The 17,074-nt window shown below is 41.1% G+C and overlaps 1 protein-coding gene across 4 annotated transcripts in view; it reads left to right on the top strand.

Annotated features, from left to right (window-relative positions):
• Positions 1-17,074, top strand: part of MYRIP (myosin VIIA and Rab interacting protein) — a 273,298-nt gene that overhangs the window by 72,163 nt on the left and 184,061 nt on the right. For 3 of the 4 annotated variants that reach the window (XM_021385994.1, XM_021385996.1, XM_021385997.1), the window contains one exon: positions 12,082-12,231. In XM_021385994.1, the coding sequence (XP_021241669.1) occupies positions 12,122-12,231 (110 nt within the window). In that variant the 5' untranslated portion in view covers positions 12,082-12,121. Of the gene's footprint in view, positions 1-6; positions 217-12,081; positions 12,232-17,074 lie in introns of those variants that run through there. The other variant, XM_021385995.1, reaches the window with a different exon arrangement.

The raw sequence follows: 17,074 nt of genomic DNA, 5'->3' as shown, positions 1-17,074 counted from the left end.
CCGGCGCCCGAGCAGGTGCCGGTGAGCGGCGGGAGCTGCCGCCGTCGGTACCGCAGCGGCAGGCGGCGGTGCGGGGAGGTGGCTGCGTGCTTGCGCCGCTGCGGAGCGGGGCACTTGCGCTGAGCGACGGGGCGCGTTCGGCTGCCGCTTGTGCCCCGAGTGCGGGGCGGCTGCCGCCCGCCTTCCTTCCTTCCATCTTGGTGCAGCCGAGGCGAGGTGAGTGCCGCGGGCCGGGGGTGTCCCCGGGGCCTGCCCGCGCCGTGTCCGCACCTCCGGGGCTGCGCCGCACCCAGCGCCGCGCTGCGGCCCTCCCCTGCGGGCAGCGGGGCTCGGCGGTGCCCGGCCGCTGGGTCGGCGCGGGGCTGGACTCAGCCGCCGGCTGAGCGCGCCGTGGTTGTTCGGGTGCTGTCGCTGCGGCGCTTCCTCGCTATGGCTTTAATGGGGTGTTTTACTCTTGATTAACTTCTCCGGGAGCGCCGAGGGTCTGGGTATAGCGCGTGTGCCTCCTCTGCCGCTTTTCTGCCAGCGCATCGCAGGGCTCCGCGCGTGTAATTTCTGCCTCAGTCAGAGGAGCGTGCGTTTTCCTAGTATCAAGGTCAGTTTATCGTAACTACTGAGGAAAATACCATATGGCTCCGGCTGACTTTTCCTGGGAACGCTAATTAAGCAGGGCTGCGTGGTGTGCCACGCTTCGTGTTGTGTTTAAGCTTAACGCAACCACATCAGATCACAAAATGCCTTAGAGCAGGTGTGCGTCTCTCCCGGAGCGTGTTATCTGGATCCAGCAGTCGGTATTGAGCAGCGGTACCGTTTGCCTTACACCGACCGTCTCACTGCTCCCTGCGTTTCTGGAGATGTGGGCAGCTGTCGTGCTGTGGCGCCTGGAGTTCTTCACAACAAGCACAGCCAGGATTTGGCAAGGAAGGCTTTTACTCATTCCTCTGACAGCCCTTTTCTGGAAGGCTGGAGAGAGAAAGGAGGGAAGGATTGTTCAGTTTGTGCATTACCAGGCGTTTTTCTGACTCTGGGGAGGTTTTCCCTTTGCTTGTTGTTGGTTGTAGTGGTTTGCCATGAACTGCACTGAAAGCACTGACTGTCCCTGCAGCTGACTGTCAGTGCTGGCCACTTCCAGTCTCTTACACAGCTCCATTACAGCATCTTCTGCTTGAGAAAGTTGCCTTCTGCCAGATCGCTCCAGCTGCTGCGTTATCCATAGCTGCTCGAGTCCCGGCTTGTATCAGAGCACGTGTGCCCGTGCCTTAAGCCTGAGCGTCCAAAACGCATGCAGCAATTCTATAGCCCTCCTGTGGGATCTGTTAGATAACTTAGTGCGGCACATACGGCAGATACAAACAGGAGGGCATCGCTTCAACATCTGCAACGTGCTGATTGCCTGTGGGAGCTCCCCGAACCAGTTCCACCTCCGTTACCCCCACAGCGGTAAGAGATTTCCTGAAGAGCACTGCCCCCGTGCCAAGGCTTGCATCTGGAAGCCACTTCTGGTGCGTGTGACACAGCGCTGCCCTCCCAGACGTGCTGCCTAACAGGCTGTCCTCATCCTGCACAGCGCTGCCTAGCATGGATCCTGATCACGCTCTAGAGCAAGACCAAAGCAAAACTAAAACTTCTGTTTATTTGCCTAAGTTTGTTTCCTGTTTCCACCCTAACCTGATGAGTGGAGCTGAGTGCACTAACAGTGAATTGCTAAACCAGATTTTGGGACTATATAGGGTGTACCCAAGTATATGAACATGGTAGGGATTCATCTTTTTCACTTCATAATTGCAGCAAACAGATCGCTTTGAAGAACTGGTACTTAAAGGAAAAAATCCCCAAATTATGCATGGATGATGCTGAAGAAAGGCTGTATGTCCCAAATGTGCTATTGTTCATTAATAGTACAACTGCATGAAAATGGGACTCCTTTGTGTTGCTGCCAACATTGATATAACCTATTGTTGTCAGACCAGAAGCTGCTGTTTGGCAGTGTAAACCACCCTAACTTGCCCTTGGAGAGCTGGGTAAGTTGAAAGGAAGTACTCAAACAGATCCATGAGAGCCATAGGAACTTTTTTTTTTTTCCTTTGGGAAAAACCATTATTTGAGTGGCCAAACTCAGCCTTCTGTGGAATGCTTTATATGCTTTTTAGGTCCAGGTAGGTTAATTACTAGATGGATATATAGAGATAATAAAGGCATTGAGATAATAAACTGGCTTACTTGTGAGCCACTGACAGCCAGAAAATAAACCCCCAACCCCAAGTTTGTTATATTTAGAGATTTGGAGCAGCATACATTCAGATGAAGCTCCTTGGACTTACAGTAGGAAGAAGATAACCACTGTATTTCAGCGTGGGTGTTTTTTTTTTTTTTTTTAAGAATGCTGTATGGAAAAATACTACATTTCCAGTAAATAAATGAAAATAAATGAGTAAACACAGTAGTGGAAAGCAGCAATGAATCACTGAACAGTGCTGGCATAGTGTAAGTAGAATATAAGGACCACAAGGGTTGGACTGGCCAAAAGCTAATATCAGCGTTATTGCGAGCACAGGTTTTTAGATTTTATATTTTTATAAATTTATATATTTATATATTTATATATTTTATATATATTTATATTTTATAACAGGGACACATTAATGCATATTGGTCCAGAAATTTAAATTTCAACAACAGAGCACTTCTGATTATTTTTTTTCTATTTTCAAAGAATGTTATGCTAACAAAAGCCTTCATGTTGCGGTTTTTTCCTGACCCACTACTCCCTGAGAAGATTAAAGTAGAAACCTCCTATTACCTGTGCACTTTGTTTCACAACCACCAATAGGTAAATGAAAACTAATACTAGTGTTTGCTATTCAAATTATTGCAGTTGTATCTTTCTCCTGGTTAAGATAAAGCATTACTATAGGATATTAATTTTGGATTGTTCAGGGCAAAGTACACCTTCAAATAACACATCGCTTGCTGAAATGGAGGAACAAAGCACTGCGGAGATTAATCTTTTGGGCAAGATGTTTTTGATGGCATTGTCTCAAGTTGACTCATGGTGATCGATTAAGTAGCCTTCCTGAGTTCTGCTGATGCTGCCTCGCCCTACCTTCTGAAATCCCAAGCTCCAGTTCTACTGGGCAGCAGTTCCAGGAATCGTCACTTTCTGGACTCTTCCCTGCAGTGTGTGTTGCTTATTGATGGAGAAGAATAAGCAGACAACTGACTTAATGCAGCCATAATTTTCTGGATCAAGTCTGTCTAACGGGTGCTGAGGTAGTTTAATGTAGAAAATTGAGTTGTAGTATCTTGTGATTGCAATCCATAGAGTCTTGTTCAAAGGCTGTAGCAGTCCATGGTGTTTCCCACTGGTTTGAATGAGTCTTGAAGCCAGGAAGCAGCCTGAAGTCTTTGTGTGCTTTTCTTTTTTAATAACAAAACAGTTCCTTACCCAACACCCTCCGCCCCCCTCCATGCAGAATAATATGTGGATCTGCCATTGTTAACCATCTCTCAGTTCTTGGAGGAAGTTTGTACTTAATTTGTTGTTTTCCCTCTAGAAGGGTAAGAAAGCAAAACATGTTAGTAATTTGAGGAGTAAATTTTCTGTTCTGCTTTTGCAATCAAGAGTTTTATCTCTTCTGAAACTAATACCAGAGGAGCTTCTTTGCTTGTTAGGTGTTACCTCTAATACAGAAGGTCATTTTAATATGGTTTTCTTCTGTCCCTTTTTGGGCTGTGTGTTGTGTCACAATGCAGTCCATATAGCAAAGTGCTTATTTTTGCCTTTATCACTAATTGCTGTGGCATGGAGATTTAGCATATGATTCAAGTGCTATTGACTGAGCTATAGCTAATACTGTCCTGGGATACCTCAAGTTCCACAGTGTATGTATTATTCTAATGATTGGTAATCTTGCAAAAGGTTGATCTCATTTTTTTTTCCCCTAAGATAACAGATCCCTTCATGCCTCACTCTCATCCCCTGGACTGCTTGGTGCACCTTTCTTGAAGTTACCCAACACTCAGGACCAGCAATCCTAAGTGCTGTGACATTTGATGACAGACCACAAGTTGGCTTTAAATTAAACTGTAGGGCATGAATTGGAACAACTCCAAATCTTAGAAACAGTTGAAAAAGCTTTGGGTAAGATTCTAAAAGGTATACCCTGATCGTATTGGTTTCTACTATCTGTTTTGGATTCAATCTAAAAGGCGGAATCAAACTTTGTATATTGATCAGTGCAAGAATAGAAGTCATTGAGTCCGAAACAAGAAGAAACCAATTCAGCTCTAGTGGAAGATCAGCCTGATTATTCTCCCCTTTTTCTTCTAACGTTTAATAATGAGGCTTCAGATTCTTGCTCCATGTTAGTATTGCGGATTAAAGAGGGCAGTCAATGGATTAAATGCTGTAGACTTGATCATGTGTGGAACCTAAGTGGTCTACGTCTCCTCCATGGAAATGTACTAGCTATGTAGCTGTGGTAGGTGATAAATTCCTAAGATTCCACTTTCAGTTGAAAAGTTGGCCTCAGTGTTGTATTGAGATCTGTAAGACCTATGAAGGATATTCAATACCTAAAATTAGAGAAAGATAATGTACAGATCTGGAAACTGAAATTGTCTTTGGATCTAAAAAGCTGGTGTTGTTCATGGAAGTCCACCAAAGGAGCCTGCTCTTTTAGCATACTGCTAATGCTGTTCACAGCTTTGAGAGTGGGCCCTGTTAAGGGAATTGCATTTAAAACAAACAAAAAAGTTAATTGGTTGCGCAGTTGTCCTAACTATATCCTAAAGATGGTGGCTTAACAATCAAGTTGACTGAGTAATAGTTACTATGGGACCCAAAAAGGATTAGGAACAAAGATGTCTGGGTGATTCTCTAAGTGTATAAGAAGATGAACTGCTCTGATTCCCTTATCTAAAGGAGCAGTGAGGATACTGCAGTTTGGAGCCAAATACAAGTGAGCGAGGAGTCACAAAATGACAGTGAAGTAGGACCCCAGAAAATACCTGAGTCTTATGCTTGAATGTAAATGTTTTTTGCTTGGATAAACTTGTTAAGTTCAGGCTTATATTTGTTGGTGGGATTTCAGTTTGGCTCCTTGTTGTGCCACGTTGATATAGAAGAGTAGCCAAGCTCACATCCAAAGCCAGCGCCTCTTCTGCTCTGCAAATGTCAGATAACCCAAGCCCTCAGTTCAATTTTCAGAGGCTTTTTACAGCTTTGTCTGTATTTTGCTTTTGTTTTATATCTCTTAAGAAATGTTTATCTAAAAAAATCCAAGACAACCTGCTTCTGAAACGCTTTTTTCCATGCTTGATGCGTAAGTTATGTGTCAACCAACTGCAGCTCACCAAGTCTCAGTGAGCTGGGACATGTAGCTTCACAGATGTCACTTTTTGTTCTCTTGTATCCCTTGAGATTCTTGTTTGCTCTAGCATAAATCGGGGCTAAAAACAGTTCACAGGTGTCAGGTTGAATGCAGAAGGCACAATCTTATGACGCATTTTTGCTTTTTTATGTTGTTCATTTACTTGCTAATCTGTAAAATGTAGTAATTTGCAGTGGGTTTTCCTGTTAGTGGTTTGCATTAGCAATTATTCACTGTATTAAATTTGTTTTCACATCTGGCGCTACTAGACAAGACAGCTGTACTGTGGCAACTGCTGTTGGAAGCATTTTCTTACCTCTAAAAGTCCAAGTTTCTTATTCTGTGTTCTGCTCCCACAGAAAGGTTTTCACAGTCAAAGATAAGTTCTTAGATCAAATGTAGGGGTATTCAGATGAGTGATATTTAGTAAGGAGGGTGTAGGGTGTCAGTTAATACACCATATGGTGTGGAGGCAAAATCCTTTTTACTGTGTAGAGTGTTTTAAGCATGCCTGTGGTGTGTTTATATGCTGGTTGGTGTGGATTTTCTGATAGCAGTCAAACAATACACTTAACTGTTTACTTTTGTAGCTTGTATAGCTTGATCACAGTATGGTCTTTAAGTTATGATGAGATTCTTAATTATCATAATCATTTTGCATTTTTATTAAAATGCAAAATTAAATTCCTATGCAGATGTGAAATGTGTGGTACTTCCAGATTGCTTGAGATTTTTCCAAAAACTTCCCGTTTTGTGTCAGTGTTTCCTTCCACAAGTTAAAGATACAAATTACTTGTGTGGGAGGTCTTACCACTGCTTTATACAGTAGTGATGCTTTGGCATCTTGGCCTTGGGAGAATTATCTCAGTGGATCTAATATTTCTTGGCTAGTTTGTTGAATTTTATCTGTAGTACACTCCCATGTATCTACTCTTTCAAACAGTGATTATTGTGATACTGGAGAAGGATATTTTTGTCACATGATGCTCAACAACTCGCATGGTGTGGGACCTTCTCTATCATCCAGATCCTTAGGCCTTACAGAAAAAGGGGAGATCCTGACTTATTCTTTCACATGCTTTTCCTCATATATGAATTTCATATTTCTTCCTGCAGAGTTAGAAAGCAAGGTGGAAAATGCTTCTGTTTAACCTTGACAAAGCAGACAGATAGTCTGCCACAGGTCAAGAGAGAAATACTTGAGCCTTCCTGGTCTCAGCTGAGCTTGAGCCTATTCTAAGTACTCCTGTCTTCTCTGTCTGACTCTTACAATGAGATGGGAGCTGCCATGGATTCTTTGAAGGAACAGAGGAGGAGCTGCTTTTTGTTCCATCTCCCTGTGGGCTTCCAGCTCGCTACAGGGCTGCTGATGTGTGGGGCTGGGGCTGACGGGTGTGTTGGGAGGAGGCTGAGACCTGCACAGCCCAGGTGGGCAAATCATGGAATCACAGAATGGCTTAGGTTGGAGGAGAGGATCTTAAAGATCATCTGTTTCCAGCCCCCTGCTGTGGGCCAGGCTGCCCCCCACCAGCTCAGGCTGCCCAGGGTTCCATCCACCCTGGCCTTGAACACTTCCAGGGATGGGGCATCCACAGCTTCTGCCTCACTGCCCTCTGAGTAAATAAATTCTTCCTAACATCTAACCTAAATATCCCCTCTTTTGATTTAAAGCTGTTTTCCCTTGTCCTGTCACTGTGAGACTGTGTAAAATGTCAGTCCCCCTCCTGCATGTAAGCTCCTTTCAAGTACTGGAAGGCTGCAGTGGTTTCCCTGTTTCTGTGTGCTGTTTGCCTGGGTTTTGGTGGGCAGAGGAAAGAAGGGAAGCCCTGCTGGCAGCGTGCTGTTCTCAGCTCATCTCTTGCATGGCCCAGCTCCATGTTCTGGTTTCTCTCTGACCCGTGTCAATTCGCCTGGGGCTCACTGACAACCCATCACGGTAATGAGCTGCATTTGTGCTTTGGATGGAAGGCACGTGGAGGAGAGGCCAATCATTCACACTACGATCACGTCTCAGCACATTACTGCTCTAGTTTCGTCTTTTTTGCCAAGCTATCTTCCTCACTCTGGGAGAAGTAATCATCCATCTCTCACAGTCAGAGTGCTGTCAGACTGATCGTCTCCTTCGTAATGCAGTTGCTGCTGACTAGAGAAAATAGAACATGGTTTGCCTAAATCCAACATAAACAGTAGGAGATGAGACTGAAGTAAAATGAGAGTATACAGGAACTAGAAAACCAATTATGATGAAACACATACTGAAAGTTTGTGCCAGGAGACCTGTGATCCTTAGTTCAGTGGTGGGACCAAATTCTGGATCAGCCTTTCCTTTAGGATTTTGCTGTTGACCGTGAGAAGATTGTTCTGGTCAATGAATTTGCACATGAATAGCACATTTTGAATTCCCGCTAGGCCTTATGCTTGTGTATCAGCTGTAGACTTGGTACATGAGTATAAAATGATCACAATTTCATGGAGTCACAGAATGGTTGATGGTGGAAGGGACCTCTAGAGGTCATGTGGTCCAACCCCCTGCTCAAGCAGGGATTTATGAAGGTTGGTTTTTACTATTTTTTTTCTTTTAAATATGGCATTCATTTTTTCCTTTTAATTGGTCAGAGATAAGTGACAGAATTGAAGTTTTCTAATGTGATCTTTGGTCTTTGTCCTGTGAAAATGCTTCTTGGTATTTAATTAGTTTATAGTTTTTTGAAACAGTTTAATATGTTGTGTTCTGCCTTTGTTCTGCTTCTTGCTTTCAGGTGAGGGATGCCATTCTTTTTTAAAATAAAATAATATTTTTAGTGGAGCTTTTTTCTTTTAAAAAAAGTACCAGAGCTACTTAAGTAGCTTAAACTACTGTGAGATAAGGAAGCAAGAAGAACATTAAATTAGTATTTATTTACTAAATAGGTTGATGTTCAAAAGCACACAGTGCTAACCTCTGACCTTGAAGACTTACAATTTCCTTCATTAAAGTGTGTCCATCACTCTTGTAGGGAAAGTACAGACAGTTGAAGTGATAAAAGTAAGGGGGAACTCTTCTTCCAGAAGGGACTGAATAAATTCCTTTTCGAAACTGCAGCTTCACCCCACCCTCCAGTGCAACAAACCTAACATTGATCAGAAACTTGCAAGCTCTTCAGTTTTCTGACCAAATCTGACCTAAGATGACTGTGAGTCTGAGAGGAAGATAATTTTCTGCTTTGGTTATAGACCGGGAAATATGTGCAGTAAATCTCAGTTAAAATTGGTTTGAGCATAAGGAGTAACAAGCTCTTTCATGAGGTTTTGTTCTGTGTCTGATTGAGGATAGGGCACACCAGATGTAAGTTTTCATGTTAAAGGAACTTCAATTTTTCATTGGAAGAGGTGGTTTTGTATTTCCCTTGAGTTTATTTTCCCTCTCATTATTTTGGGAAATTGCTTTATTTCCAGTGAAAAGGGAAGAATATCCTCAGTGCTGCTTACTGCAGTACGTAGACTTTACACTGAAGTTCTTAAAAAAAAAAAAAAAAAAAAATCAAGAAATTTCTGACCAATGCTAATTATACCTCATTTTAGATTTCACGATGTACTAGATGTAGTGGAAATGGCTTTGGGCAGTAATGTTCTTTAATTGATTTCTTTTGGATAAGGTCTGTTTTGCTCAATTGTCTTGCGATGATTCCCTACACGCTTGGGGCTTATTTTTGTCAGCAAATAAGGTGTGTGCCATCATATACTTCAGATATTACCCACTGTGTGATATTTACATTGAAAAAACAATGTGACAATGTGGTGATTTCTTTGGAACATTGATTAAACACTTTTTTTTTTATATGAAATACAGGGAAGGAGCTCTGCAGTAGAGAAAGGGCTTGTCTTCTGCCATGTACATGTTAAAAGGGCAAAGTCTTCACTGATAAGGTTAGATAAAGAATTTCTTATGGCAGTAGAAGACTTCTGCAAAAGCTGATATAATGCCCAACTATAATTGAAAGACGGTGAGCGGGATTACGTAGGTCCTAACAGAGGTTACATGGGTCTGCTGGCATTAGGACTCATATAGATGAGTTTGCTGGTGACAGAACCAAAGGTATATTTACTAGCAGTTTCTTTTTGTCTCAGCTTTCTACCTGGAAAATACTGGTGAAGTAGCTGTGCAAGGTGGAAAAGCTCTAGTGTTGAGTCTGGTACCTCTACATCTGAGGACAGATGAGGGAAAGGTGTTTTGTGTGAAACACTTCAACTGCAAGTAGCTGCGTTGAAGGAATACGACTCCTCCCCTATTCCATTTTTTTTAGTGCATAGGAGCAGCATTTCAAAACAAAACCAGTACTGTGTTGTGGAATTGAGCAATACCACAGTGGAAACTTGGGCCTAAATAAAAAGACACATAGAACATTCTTGTCTGCAGTGACTAGGTGTTGGTGGGATCTCTTCCAGGTGCACGCTCTGTAGGCCCACAACACATCTCTCCTTCAGGCTGAACAGTCCTAGTGCTCTGGCCTTTCCTTGCGTGAAGGATCCTCTGGCCCTTCATCATCTCTATAGCCCTGTCCATTAAGAGTTTGCCCAGTACGTCCTTGCCTGGCTTCTATTAGGGCACCAGGATAGATGCAGCACTTCAGGTGCAGCATTCCTAGTGAGGATTTCTTCACTGCAGCATCAAATGCTGATAGATACCTGTTGTACAGTACTCAGTGTGGCCATTTGCATAACTAACTTTGTGATGGAGTTCTGTGTCAAGCATAGGATCTGTTTAAAGTGGTACTTAAAAGGAAAAAAAGTTTGGATTTTTCCTCCCATCCTCATGTAATGCTAATCTTCTGCTGAGGCTGCAAGTCCAAGTAGCTTAGGTTTAATGTGAGTGACTGGGAAATGCACTGCTTGTCCTCATTTCTTGTGATGCTCGTCTGCTATAAAATGCAGAAACATTGCTGGCTGTTCTTGAAAAGCATTTCATTTAGTCTCTTGTTTTTTTTGTGTGTGTGTGTGGTGTTTTTTTTTTTTTTTGAACTGTTCAATTCAGTACTTTTTTTCAATGTGAAAGTTTTAATTAGATTTAGACCAGGCTGTAAGTAGTATTAAGATTAGTGTATTATTCAAACAATACCCATTCACACATTGTAAGCCTAAGCTTTCCTGTTACAATGTGTTAATTTGTTGAGAAAAAGTTTTCTAGGGAATTATATTATTCACTAATGTCTCTGAGAGCTTAAATTTTGCATTCAGTTTGATATTTAGTAAAGAAGTATTAGGAATGAAGGCAAACAGCCTTGTGTAAGTTATTACAGCTAAGGCTAGAAGTTATTTTAGGCTGATGAACTATTTTGGTGTCTTTTTTTCCCTCGTGCTACTCTTCCTCTAGAGAATTTGCTGCGGTATATTTCCAATATGCTTAATCTGGATCTACTGAAAAAAGGCATTTAAGCACTGTTTATAAATATTTATATACTCCTCTGATACTCCCAGATCAGAGGTGATTTAGCAAAGTGAAGAAAAATGGTTTCCTGAGGGAAAACAAAACAAAACCCAAGTTCCTTGGAGGTTAATAGGATATTGGAATGCAGACAGTGAGCTCCCTGTGTTTTGATTTTCATGGTTTTATTTACATACAGTATCTGGTGACTCTAAAAGTAAATAGACTTGAAATGAAATCTTTGCCAGCCCACAAAAGGGGCAGAGGGGCTGCCCATGTACCCAGGATTTAGGGATAGATTTCTCCCTTCTAATGTATGCTCACAATCGGCAGTGGCAGCTGAATCAAAGGGATGTACCGGTAGAGCTCAGTTTGTGTATATTGCTATGCTGTTTGGAACTCTTGATGCCAAGAAATATTTATCTCTTTAATATGATGTAAGAACTTCTGTTTGTCCTTAATTATTATATACGTTCCAAGGAGCTCAACACACCTGCAAAAATGATGTGCTCTTTCTGAAACTGTAACTTAATGTAGAGATGGTCTCCTTTATGATTGCGCAAATAGCTCTATAAATCAAATTGTAGAAATTAATACTGATAGCTGAATTTACTAACATTTGACACAATTAGTAAGGTCATGAGGAAACAACTCGGAACAAATTGATTATTAATGAAGTAAAGGAGCTGAGTTCCTTCAGCTCAGACTTCATAGTGCCTTCAGTTTGGATGCAGCCTTGACTACTTTTTTTTCCTCTGTTGCCTTTCACAGGAGGGAGAAGTAATGATATTGTGGTGGTAGTGACTTCTAAATCTTCCAGTTATGCTGGGAAATGCATTTGAAATGTATATGCTCACTTTTTTTTTTAATGGAATCTTAAAATAATTCCTGATCCTTAGTTGCTAGTAGAAACCATGTATGATTATTATTAAAAAAAAAAAAAAAAAGTTCTTGGTTCATGCACAGTCTCAGAGGTTGTGTTTTGCAATCTGCTAGTATAAAATCTTAAGAAATTTCTAAACCTAACTTCAGTTTAGTCATTTTAATGCATTTCTTGTGGAGGACAACATTGCAGTCTTCCCACAATGTTTAATAACACGAATGCTTATCTTTTACATTTCTTCTTAAAACTGAAGGTAATTGCTTTCAACATATGTAACTTTATAAATTCTGCAGTGAATGATTTTCTCCTCCAGTATTTATGGCCAAAGTTTTCTCTTTGATGAAGAGATGTGATTTCAGCTCATGGGGAAAAATATCAGCTCTTTCAGTTTATTTTGCATTTTTTTTTGCTGTTTCTGATTTCAGATATTCCTCATAGTTGTTTGTATCCAGGACAGAGTATACAATGGGCCGAAAACTGGATCTTTCTGGCTTGACTGATGAAGAAGCAGAGCATGTGCTTCAGGTGGTTCAGCGAGATTTCAGCCTTCGTAAGAAAGAAGAAGAAAGGCTGAGGTAAGATTAAAAACACTGTTGAAAATATTGGTATTTTTGGATCATTACAAGCTGGTTTTGGGGAAGCTGAAGAACAAAGATGCCTTGGTTTGTTGCGCAGGTATACCTCCAATAAGTAGGCTGATACCAGAAGTCCACAGTTTGACCCCTATTGTGTTGCTATGTAGTTGTTAAGGATGTAACTCCTGTGGGGGGGAAAAAAAAAAAGCTTAATTGTGCTTTATCTAACAACCGTTTGACTGCCAGAAATAGAGTTAGGCTACTACAGCAATATTTACTTGGGAAGCTGCTGAACCAATCAACGAGCAATAGCTCAGGGCAGTCCATGTACTATTAAATTTCAGCCATGTTGGAAGATGCTCACTGCCTCATAAAAGTCATCGCCTTTGTTCTGAGTGGGAATAGCACAACTTTGTCCTCAAGGACATCTGACCATGGGGGACCTCCAGAGACACCCCAGACAAAGCACACTCAGCCCACATCAATGTGCTCCATGCCTTACTCCTCCTGACTGCTTGCAATTCCTGTTTTCAAAGAAAGGAGGAGTAGAGATGGCCGTGTCTGTGCAATTTTGTGTTGTTCTGTGCATTCATTGATAATCACTCCTTCACAGGGGCAGTAAACATCCCAGCTCCTCCACGTGCATCCAGTTATTGAATAGTAATTTATTGGTGTGTTTAGTATGTCCAGGCCTAATCCATAGGATTAGTCCCTTAATCTCTATATATCTAAGTAGTGGTTGCCTTGAATGTGACCATCAACTTCTGTTCATGCTAAGAAAATTATTTGTTTTCTGTAGCTAAGTTCTCTTTCCTTCATTCAGATACATTGTCTGCATGCAGATATCTGAAGACGAAGAAACTCTATCCATCTCTTTCTCAAGAATGAACAGTGGAACGCTATCCATTGTATTGAGAAGCTTTGTGTTTAGATTACAGAAAAAAAAATTAGAAGCAGAAACAACCCAGAATAAAGCAAATGAGACTAGTTGCAAGGTAGCTTTCTCAGCCCAGGAGCTTCTGTATGTGAATGTCAAGGTGGACTACTGGCAGGGGCATGAATTAATAGATGCAATACTTTTCTTGTAGCTTCAGTAATATTTCCTTGAATTCTCTCTTATTTTTTTTAATAATTTATTTGAACACATCTTTTTTTTCCCACCTAGGATAGTCTGAAGTCCCTAGCTATAGTTGGCAAATGCACATTCCCTTACAGTACTACTGTCACAGATACGTTTCTTTTTTATTTGGCACCAAGCTGAAGTCAGCAGAGCAGAAATGCACATAGTTTCATATTTATGTGCAGTGGAGAGTGGAGCAGAGTCCTTTCTTTGTCACATATTTTCCGTTACTATTTTCTGAAACTATTTGGAACATCAGGAACAAGAAAGAAGGCTTACAGCATAGGCCTCATTCATTTTTGGCATGCTGTGCAGGTTCTTGCTTGGATTGTTCTTGCGAGCTTGCTGAAGGGAAGAAAGACTAGATGAGGATGGTACACAGAAGTGTTCTTTATCTCTTTTGACGTGGGTTGTACTGATTATTTTTTGGTAACCCTTCACAACGAAGCCAAGAGAAGTTGTAGAGAGAGCTTAAGGAAAGTGAATAGAGGGGCTTTCTCTGGCTCATTTGTGTGGCTGGATTTATTTTGCCAGGTAAGCACACCACGGTTAGCAAGTTCTGGGCATCTTACCTGTTCTGTACAACTAGATCTTATAGTGAGAAGAGGAGCAAGGGGAGGATGATGTAGGGTGCCCACAGAAAACTGATCAGAAGGATTTTGCTCTGCTAGTCTGAGATCAAGACTTCAGTAAAGTACTACAAGAACTGAAGCTTATTTTAGCTCCTTAAATTTGTTCTTAAGGTAGTGAAGTGGCAACTATTTTGGAGCTAATATACCAGTGTTTTTTACAACATTGCAATTGGTTGCATGTTAAATTAGTTTTACATAATTCTGTAAACAAAATGACATAATGAATGTGTGGAGAAAGTTCTATATTTCTGTCTGGATAGTTCCATAGATCTGTTTCAAATCAAATGTGAGACCTTATACCGTAGATAGCAGTTCAACTGCTGGCGAAATTTGACTTGATAGATATATCTTTTTAGAAGGGTTGTAACACTACCACCAGTTTAAGGCTGTGTTTGGGGGGAGTCAAAGGCCCTTTTTGAATTATTATTATTATTTTTTATATATTTAAGAGTAAAACTTGTGAGCACAGTATTCTCTTCCCGGTAATATAGCTTTGTCATCCTTTACATGGGTGCTATGTAAATACTAAAGTGAGATGTAACACATCCAAGAAGCCATACTGATCATCTGCATTTTTTGCTGCAAAGCTGTGTTGAGTCTCTCTGCAGTGAGGAATTTTAGCAACACTTCTCCAATTCATATCTTTCTCACCACTTTGTGTTGGTGTTATCAGGCAGGCTTTTGTATGTTTTGTGAAAAATCTGTTGGGTAGGAATAGTAAGATGATAATAAGATAACTGCATTTAAAAAGTTAGTGATTAGCATGGTTGATTTTTCATGCCTTGCTGCTTCGTATCAGTGCAGTTTCTTTTTTTTTTTTGCTATGGCTCTGTCTGATATCAGATTAATAATATTTACTGTTCTTTGTTGCTTGTTCTATCTTGATTGTTCTTTGGCAGTAGTGTTATATTTTTATATACTCCAGGGTTGGTATAATCGTTCAGAGTCATTGAGGCTAAAATTACAGCACTGACTTCAAAAGAGGCAGTCTTGGCTTTCTGTGAACCAGTTGATTCAGGGAAACCAGGAAGGTCTGGCATAAATAGAGAGATAATTAGTTTGAGTTGCTTGGCAAGTACTCTCAGCATTGGGCTGTGATGGTACAGCCTTATGTACTTCACCTCTATTGTACAAGCTACACAGGCTGTCTGTTGGCTACTGACCGGAGTTTTGTTTTAGAGTAAACTTGCTGGACACACTACTGGTTTGTTTTCTCATGGGCAGTCTGTTTTTAGTCTTTAATTTTGGGCTTTGTGTTCCTGCAATGTGTCAGTCAAGGGGAAGACTGGACTGTTCTGAGGTTTGAACTTCTAATGTTTTGTTCTTTGTAATTTTTGTGTCATATCTACGGTTTGCTTTTATTAATAGAAACAGTAGAGGAGGGTTTACAAGGGCTTGTAAGGCTGAGTGTTTGTGAGTTAGGCCTCTTCGCACAAACAGATGTGTAAAAGAGATTGCCACCTTTCATTTGTTGCTATTTACTGTCAGTGTATTCAATTTTCCAAATCATGGAAGTGTATCGTTGTCTTCTTCCCCTCTCGCAAAACATGTTCCTCCTTTGGTTTTGTTTTTACAGGTTCTGTTATATTTATAAATGTGCTAATACAGTTGTTTTGGATGAGGACTGCTGTGAAGCAAGTAATATTAGATAAGTTTTAAATAAGAAGTAAGGTTATCATTTTACCAGAAGAAAATTGATGGATGTTCCCAACCTGCTATGAAAACAATAGTCCATGTGGACAGACTGAAAGTCAGCTGCATTAATACTGAATTTAATATTCAAAACAAGTATAAAAGGAGAAAAGACAGAAGAATGGGAAAGGGACAAGTGTAGGAGAGGTTCAGTGATGTGGGAACCTCTGGGTGCTGAACAAGGGCTTTTCTGTCAGTAGCTCCTTTGCTTTTAGAAGGCTGTGGCCTAAGCCACGTAAGTTGTCTTCCTATAACTACTGGCCAGCAAACATTTCCATCACCGTACTGAATGCTGAGTAAGTCATTTGTGTGGTGGTAGTCTTCTGGTAAGCCTTGGAAACTTGAACTGGACCGGTTTGAAAAATGTTTCTGTGGTGGTGGGGACATGGTTTTGTCTTATTTAAACCACTGCTATTAATCACCTGGGAAAATGGATTTATGAGGAAAAAGTACTGACTTTCTAGAGCCATGTGGACGTGTCATCACAAGGTGTTATTCACTTAATGTACTTGCATGGAGTGACTGGAACAGCATTAGGGAAGTGTTGCAAGTTGTCTGTCACCCACAGGTCGACAACATCCCCATGGCTTGCCTGATATTGTCTACTTTTGTGCTGGTTGGTAAAGATTAGCTTTGGTGTCTTCATTTATGCAGTTGCATTTTCAGCTGTGGTAAAGACGAACTTCACTGATTCATGATCAAATCTCCAGCGTTTCTTGGTTTGTTTGCTTTTTTGTAGAAAATATTAATGTATGTGCTCACCAGAGGGCCTCCTATACTCTGTTGCTATTTTCTCCTATCCAGGAATTTGGTGTGGAATTAGAATAGAGCCTTGTGTAGAACAAGACTAAGCATTTTAAATCGAGTCATTTTTTACCTCCTTTCTTCCTTCTGTTCCTTTCACGTTGCAGCTCCTTGGAATGCAATTAGGCTTGTGAAGAGGCATCCCAAGAAACAAATTCTCATACCTGACCATACTGAGAAACCAGCTGGGATTCTGTTTCTTGTGAGACTACAGTAGGCTTCGGTGTATGCACAGTATGTGTCATGGGTCTTGTAGTGGATAAAATATTAAACTCCTTGCAACCTCTGTTAATAGAAATGTTGTCTGTATGAGTCATATCAAACTGGCAAAATACCAAGCAGGCATTTGGCTAGCTATCTGTTGATTCTGCTTATCAGTTCTTCTTCCTCCTTCCTGTGGCAGATGTCTCAAATACCTGAATAAAACAAAATAAAACTATCCTTTTTCCCTCCTCTCCTCCAGTCCAGACAGAGCCATTTTAAAGCAGTTTTCCTTGTGAGGGAGATTGGTTTCCTCCACAGGCTCCAGAGTTCCAGCAGGTGAACTTCTCGATCAATACCTTGTTCAAAGCATTTTCCTAAGGTCAGTCTGCCT

Source organism: Numida meleagris, chromosome 2 (genome assembly GCF_002078875.1).
Source record: "Numida meleagris isolate 19003 breed g44 Domestic line chromosome 2, NumMel1.0, whole genome shotgun sequence".
Classification (NCBI taxonomy): domain Eukaryota; kingdom Metazoa; phylum Chordata; class Aves; order Galliformes; family Numididae; genus Numida; species Numida meleagris.
Note: the sequence above shows the minus strand (reverse complement) of the source record. Positions and strands in the feature narration are given on the sequence as shown.